Source organism: Capsicum annuum, chromosome 4 (assembly GCF_002878395.1).
Source record: "Capsicum annuum cultivar UCD-10X-F1 chromosome 4, UCD10Xv1.1, whole genome shotgun sequence".
NCBI classification, from domain to species: domain Eukaryota; kingdom Viridiplantae; phylum Streptophyta; class Magnoliopsida; order Solanales; family Solanaceae; genus Capsicum; species Capsicum annuum.
Genome location: NC_061114.1, coordinates 73,129,972 through 73,137,568, shown reverse-complemented (window position 1 = coordinate 73,137,568; position 7,597 = coordinate 73,129,972). Strand labels below are relative to the sequence as shown.

General features: G+C 34.1%; 1 protein-coding gene across 1 annotated transcript; it reads right to left on the bottom strand.

Annotated features, from left to right (window-relative positions):
* Positions 1-1,414: 1,414 nt before the first annotated feature.
* Positions 1,415-6,309, bottom strand: LOC107867978 (phosphatidylinositol 4-phosphate 5-kinase 2). The gene is made up of 8 exons (XM_016714501.2): positions 4,685-6,309; positions 4,400-4,564; positions 4,093-4,258; positions 3,810-3,920; positions 3,531-3,724; positions 3,287-3,417; positions 3,100-3,193; positions 1,415-2,234 (listed from the first exon to the last, which is right to left on the bottom strand). Exons 1-8 carry the CDS (start codon positions 5,953-5,955, stop codon positions 1,928-1,930), a joined length of 2,439 nt encoding a protein of 812 aa, XP_016569987.1. The 5' UTR covers positions 5,956-6,309; the 3' UTR covers positions 1,415-1,927.
* Between the last annotated feature and the right edge of the window lie 1,288 nt (positions 6,310-7,597).

The window sequence follows — 7,597 nt, the reverse complement described above, 5'->3', positions numbered from 1 at the left end:
CTTTAGTGTCGTTGCCTGCCCTTTTTAGTTTATTTGTTGAGTCCAAAAATGAAACCACATTTTGAGTCAAATGTCTGCCGTTTCCTTTTCTTTGCATTTAATGACTGTTCCGCTCTTCAAAAAGAGGAGAAATTAACAACCCTATTCTTTTTACTAGGGTATATATAGGTTGGATTGATTTGATTTTTATAAAAAATAAATCAGATCAATCCTGTTGATTTATTAAAATTATAAATCAAATCAACATAAAACTAATTCTTTCGATTTATGTTTTAGTCGATTCTTTTAATTTTTTTGATTTTTTTTATAATATTTAGTTTTTAGAATTATATTGTAATTGAAGACTAGATCAAATATATTTTTTCAGTCATGTGCTAATGAAAAATCACAATTATGAAAAAATGAAGAGCGAAAAATCCTCTTGAAATTAAAAAGTGAGATGAAGAATGAAAGTTTAGATTTTAAATTTATATTAAATTTTGGATCATTTAATTAGTAATTAATAGACAAATATTACAATTTAAAGGCCCAAATCTGAATATACGTCTACATCTACTTTCAAATTATTGAAAAAATACTAAAATTAATTGAAAAAGTATTTAAAAAGTAAATTATAATTAATATTTTGTGTAAAAAGTTATAATTATAATTATAATATTATATATATATATATATATATATATATATATATATATATAACTATAATATAATTATATATGTATATATCAGTTTGATTCGAGTTCGGTTTGACCTTTTTTTATCAACACCAAATCAAATCAAGAATGATCGAATTTTTTTCTAACGTCAAACAAACCAAACCAAATCATAAATTGATTTTTTTTCTCGATTTGGTTTGGTTCGATTCTGTTTGGTCTCTACACCCCTACTTTTTACGTTTCTTTTTTACCTCACAAATTATGATTTACGACAACTAAAACCTCTCTCCCAACGACTAATTTGTGTGCTTATCTCCTACCTAGTAACTCTATCCAAAAAGCTGACAGGCAAATGAAAAGAAATATTATAACACCATAAAACCAATCTATCAATCAAATGAAAGAGACCGAAGGACAACACCACGAAACCACGCCAACTCCAGAACAGTTAAGGGTGAGAGGTAGGAAGGGGAAGTAAACAAAAGTGAGCAAATGACAGGCTCGGACCAGCGCATCTGCTTTCTCCTCTTTTGATGTACTCTATAGCAACAAATAAAACTCTTTCTCTGCCCCAATGCATTGCAATGCCCCTTTCTTTCACTGCTATCAAAAGAAAAGCAAACCAAATGACACAACCCACCCACCCGCCGACCCCAGTAGCAGCAGCACATGACAGAGATGTACTTCTTCCCCCTTTCAGTCATCACCTTTATTATAAACATTATCATTCGTAATAAGAACTTAGAAACTCCACACAATTATATAATATAGTACTATATATTTTCCATAAATATATTCAACCTCGTTATCCTATATGCTGTACACTTTGATTATTCGAAGTCCTTTCCTCCCCCACTCCAATCTTTTTTGAATTGAACAGAGCAACTAGCTCAGTTCCCTATGCTCAAAAAAAAGTTACCTGAAAACTAAGAACACAAAAATAACTCATTGAACCCAAATATTCCCCCCACCTTCCTCCACCCCCATGGAATATACACAAAACTTACCCTCAACCAGTGGCTGATACATAAAATTCAGCCACTAACAAAACCCCAAGCAAGCATGAATTATACATCCGAGCCAAATGTCTTCGACCGTGGACCGCCAGATCCAAAATATTTCTTCAATTACGATGACCGGATGCTGCTGCCGCTCATTCCAAGCATTGTGCTTTACCACTTGGGATTCCAGATTCAATGAAGAATCTCTATCACTCAACAGCCTAACAGCCTATTCGTTTGCTGTTTGAGTTATTCGTTCTCTTGCTCTTATCACCTGTCTTCAACAAAAATTCTGCCTATGAAATTCCGAAACCTCTTCGAATACAGTTTTGGATCAACAGCTGAGATAGAAGTGGGGTCAGCTTGCAAGGACTTGTAAGCATGCTCAAGCTTCTTACTAATATCATAATCCTGCAGAATGTCAATGACCCCAAAGTATAGGACTACTTCATAGACTTCCCCTCGGGAAGGGGGCAAATTACAGATACCACCGGGAGTATACTGATCAAAATCACTCCTTCGGGCCACCCGCTCAGCTCTTGCAGGCATGTTAGCACCCAACTGAATCAAGGGCTTCCTGTAAAGATATAAATCAAGTAACCTTAAAGTCAGAAAAGGTTTAAGAAACAAAACAATTTAAAACACCAACAAGTATTATGGAAACATGGATAAAGCAATGTTAATCAAGCTATCAACTCCGTCAAGATTTAAAAAAAAAAAAACAGTTTGTCTCAATGACTACAAAATCTTATTTTGTGACGTCGTGAGGGGGTCTGCAAGAAATTGCTTTTCGCATCAACTATATGGTTAAAATAAATTCTAGCTTCAACATTAAAATCAGTAGCAAGCTTCAATTCTGCCCAAAAAAAACTAGTAATTTATGGGTATAGCTGGCAAAGTAATAGCAGTTGAAGGGCATTATAGTCAGACCAGCTTCTCATCCACGCAAAGTAATAAGACCTTGCTTCAGTTGTTCCCATAACAAATGTCATCTAATAAACTCACTCAACAATAAACCAAGAGAGTTCACCAACTCCAACTACCAGCCCAAAATTCCTGGAGAATCAATATAGTTCCCGACGGTATACAAGCACAGATCTTAAGGAGCAATGGACTACTGTTTTCTCTCAAGGGGTCTAGTACTAGCAGTAAGTTTTGTCAGTCATTCTTCCACCATTAGACTCGTCAATCCTTTGCTCTTTTTCTTTCTCTTTTCCAGTTCTCCCCCTCTTATTACACTAGTTTGCAATGTTTTTAGTTCTATAGAGTTGTAAGCCTCAAAATGAAGAAGGTGAAAGTCACAAATTATTTGCGGATGATTAAAAAAAATAAGTCACAAAGGCTCTACATCATATTGGAATTTCTTCAATTTATGCCATAGAACATAAAGTAAATTCCATGCTAATAGCTAAAACAACAGCAGCATGAAGGACCATTCTTACCGGCCAGCAAGAATCCTATCCATGTCTTGTAGCTCAGCTTCAAGGAAACGACAACCACGCATGAACTTCTCATTTTGGTAGGAATCATTCTTTCCTGAAAAGCAAGTAGAGTTTCCTTTCATATTTCTTCTGGAGACGACGTTGTTATACCAGCTTAGTATAAACCTGTTACGAATGTGTAACCTACCAGTACGCAAGAGGAATGGTGATAAACCCATCTTGTCACCCGTATTGTTATCTCGGAAGTGAAGACCAACCAAGAGACTATAATCCATGATTCGCTCAGCTTCTAGAAATTCACAATCACGATCAATTTGTCTGCAAAGAGGTTAAAAACAATTGAGTACTGCAAGAATAGAATGATGGAATATTCTGCGATGAGTCTTGATAAATAAAACAAATTCATGACAACAGTCATTCTATATACTTACTTGATCAGTTCGTCGTACCAGTTCCGCTGGAGACGGAACACAAAGTTAAGATCAAGGTCCTTAAGGGTGGTTGTTTCATCAATTTCTCCTTCAGGTTTATCCGTTGTGCGGCCATGTGAGGAACCTTTCAGGTCAAACCGTCTGTGAATACGATATTCTGAGCAGAACATGTTGCCCATCACAATGAACCGCGTCTACACCCAATCAATGAAAAACAATAAGAGACATGTTTAGCGTTGCAGCAAATCAAAGATTCCAAGCTTGAAGTATGACACATACCTTGACACCACCAACTGGTTTAACGCAATGGACACCGTAGAATTTTGTGACAAGGGTATTTTCATAACGACAAACATGTTGATAGTAACTTGGAAGCATCTTAATAAGCACCTGAATAACAAAATGCAAAAATTCAAACCCATTAGAAAATTAGGCATGTCACTGTTGTCTAGCAGAGATAAATCTTATCTACCCAGGTTCAAAGTATTAGAATTTAGAATAATATGATATGTAGTTAAGCAACCACAACTAATGACCTGTTTCGGAAATTAATTCAACTAACCTTGACTTCAGATTTTTTCACAGTTTTGATCATAAATCTATCGTCCTGGGTCAAATAAAAGAAGCTTCCACTCTTCCCGGGAGAAGAAAGCTCTCTCAAGGCATCATTTCCACAAATAGCCAACATGTAATCCGCAGGATCCACTTGGAATAGTCCCCTCAAATGTCTGGATAACCCAACAACCAACCAAACACTTAAAGAGTCTTTCATGGTGTGTAAGAAAGATCAAAGTATTCAATAGTATCAAACTAGCACTCAATCTCAAAAGACAAATTATCATCTACGTGTAACAGGGAATGAACAATACCTAAACACCACCGGGCAATAATCCTTCCAACGGAAATCAGTAGATTGATGAGGGGGCGTAATCTTGGATCCTTCGGGTGAAAACCTGGTCCAGAACTTCTCGTTTGGATCAAAATCACTCTGTTTAAGATCCCGCACTATAGAAGCATGCTTCCCAACTGAGTACCTGATTAAAAAAAGAACATCACTGATTCAGCTATACAACAATTGTTAAGAAACATCAAAACTGAAATAGAACATCCAATATGCTGGCAATAAAAACAACTTCATTCTATTCTATTATTACCTAATCCCCAACTGGAGATTGAGCATCAAATCGTAATTCTTATGCCCTTTAGATATAGTCTGTCCAGGTTTCTTTTCTTCTTTGCTAAAACAACAAGGATTTCTCCTAAACTGCTTTAGCCCATCTAGACCAAACCCAAATCCATCCCTGTATATCATGGATGCCTCTACATTATCAATAATATCACAAGTAATGTCACCGGCTTCGCCATCCGACTCCCAAATGCAAATCCTCGGAAAATTTCTTTCCGTCATGCTTCCCCTTGATCCATCCACTGATGACCTCTTCTTCCCCATATTCATCACTACCAACCCACAATCTTCATCAGCCATTAACGGTGCTGCTAACTTGTGTCCAAAAAATCCCCCCAATACATCTTCTTTAGCACTGAAATCAACATTTTCTTTCTTAGTTCTACTGTTTGCTGGATAAAAAGTACCATTAAGAATTTGGTTACTGTGTTGCTGATTCTTACTATCTTTACTCCAACACCCAATATAGCAACTCCCATCAGGCCAAGTGAAAACTCCATGGCCTTTAGGTCCACCACTTTCCCAATTTCCATCATACCTATTTCCATTTGCCCAAATTAAAACACCTCTACCATGTATATCCCCATTTTTCCATTCACCAACATACTCATTTCCATTCTTCCAAGCATATCTTCCTTGTCCATCTTGTAAATTCCTCTTCCAGTGTCCTTCATAGTAATCACCATTACTGTAATGTTTCTGCCCGTATCCATGTTTCCGATCAGCGGACCATAAACCCTTATACATATCCCCATCGGATCCGATAAAAGTACCCGAACCTTCCATACGACCCGACTTGAATTCGCCTTCGAATGTAGCTCCAGATGGCCAGGAAAACTTACCCTTTCCAGATGCTTTACCTCTCTTCCACTCTCCTTCATACATACACCCATCTTTCCATAAATACTTGCCGGATCCATGAGGTGAACTGCCGGAGAAGCTACCTATATACAGATCTCCATTTGGAAGGTGCTTTTCAACTACGCCGGCGTTTGAGCTAGTACTAGTTGTACCTGATGCTGTACAGATTGTACCATCTGTCGGAATGACTCTCCGTGATATTGCTTGCGATTTGCTCCGAGGAATGATGATTACGGACCTAGGTGTTGTCGTAGTAGTAGTAGTAGTGGTGGTTTCTAGAACTTTCTCTTTTTCCTCCTCATCGACTTCCTTAGTATTCTCCTTCCTTCTGGTAGCTATTTCAGGAATCTGGTTCGACAATAACAAGGTTTCAGGCATTTCACCCTTTTCCTTAATGGTATCGAAAATGGTGTTCTTGTAGTGAAAGTGGTTGTTTTCTTAAATTATAGCCGGAAATGGATACACCGGAGCATCTCCGGCGACTTTTTCCGTCAGTGAATTATGTATGCCTTATTCGTTTCTCTCTCTACAAAGGGAAAGAAGATAGAAGAGAGAGAGAGAGAGAGAGAGAGAGAGAGAGGGAGTCACGTCTGGATTTTGCTGTGTTGGAAGAGCAGCAATAAGAAGCATTAATAGAAAGAGGAGTTTTGAGGGAAAAAACACGAGAGAGAAACTGGGATGGAAGATAGTTAAAATGGAAATGATAATAAGTAGCTGTTTGGCCATATTTTCAGGAGTTGGAGTTGGAGTTGTTTGGCGTCTTTTTAGAAAAAAAAAAAAAAAAAAAAAATTTAACTTTTGAAAAAAATAAATTTAAATATAATTTTATGTCCTAATTTTTATAAATTATTAAAATCATCTAACTAAAATTTACCTACAAATGGAAAAAGAATACAATTACTCACTATTATAAAAATAATTATATATAAATGAACATATTTAATGAATTTCAATTATAATATATATAATATTTATATTAATAGTCATTTTCTCATATTTGAAAATTTTAAATATGGATGTTATATTAACAGATCACTGTTTCCTATTTTTTTGGTAACAAATATTATCTTTCAAATAAATTTATTTTTTTAGAAATTTATTTAATTTATTTCCTTCATTTTTCGTTCCTTAAAATAGGAAATGATGAGTTGTTATTAAATTTTAGGGTTCCGCTAATTTATTTCTTTAATTTTCTTATACATGAAAGATTTTACTGTGTGTGAATAAATTATTTCTATGTAAAACATGCTTTGCATATTTATAATATATTATATCATATACCATAAATATATAAATATGCTTAGTATGTTTCTTTGTACTTTGTATTTTTATATATGTGTGTATATGGTATATACATGGTATAAACTTCATATATAACATATTTTGTATATTTATATTATAAATATGTTTAGTATGTTTCTTAATACTTTGTATATTTATATATATGTGTATATGGTATATACATGGTATAAATTTTATATATAACATACTTTGTATATCTCTATTATAAATATAATATTTTATATATTTATGGGTATAAATATAATACGTTATATATTTATTGGTATAAATATAAATTAACAGTAAAATAATGTCTTAAATAAGGGATAAAAATAATAATGAGAGAGAAAAAGAGATATATATTAATTAGGATAGCATTAAGTTTGAAATTATAATTATCTTATTCTTTAAAACTGCTATATACGTAATATTGAAAAAATAATGTTATGAGGAGAGTTTTATGTAAAAATTTAAGAGTTTGGGGTTATATGTAATAATAATAAAAGTTGAAATTGGAGTTGAAAAATTATGAAAACAACGAAAACCTATTTTCCTTTTTCAGAAAAAATTTTCAGAATTATTTTTCAAATTTTCATGGTCAAACATCACAATTTTCAACTCCAAATTTTTTTTTCAAAAAAAAAGGAAAAAATTTTCATGATCAAACGGGCCCTAAAATTGGCATAGTAAGTAAATAAAGTAGAGAGAGATAAGGGAAAAAATGAATAAGAAAACCTAA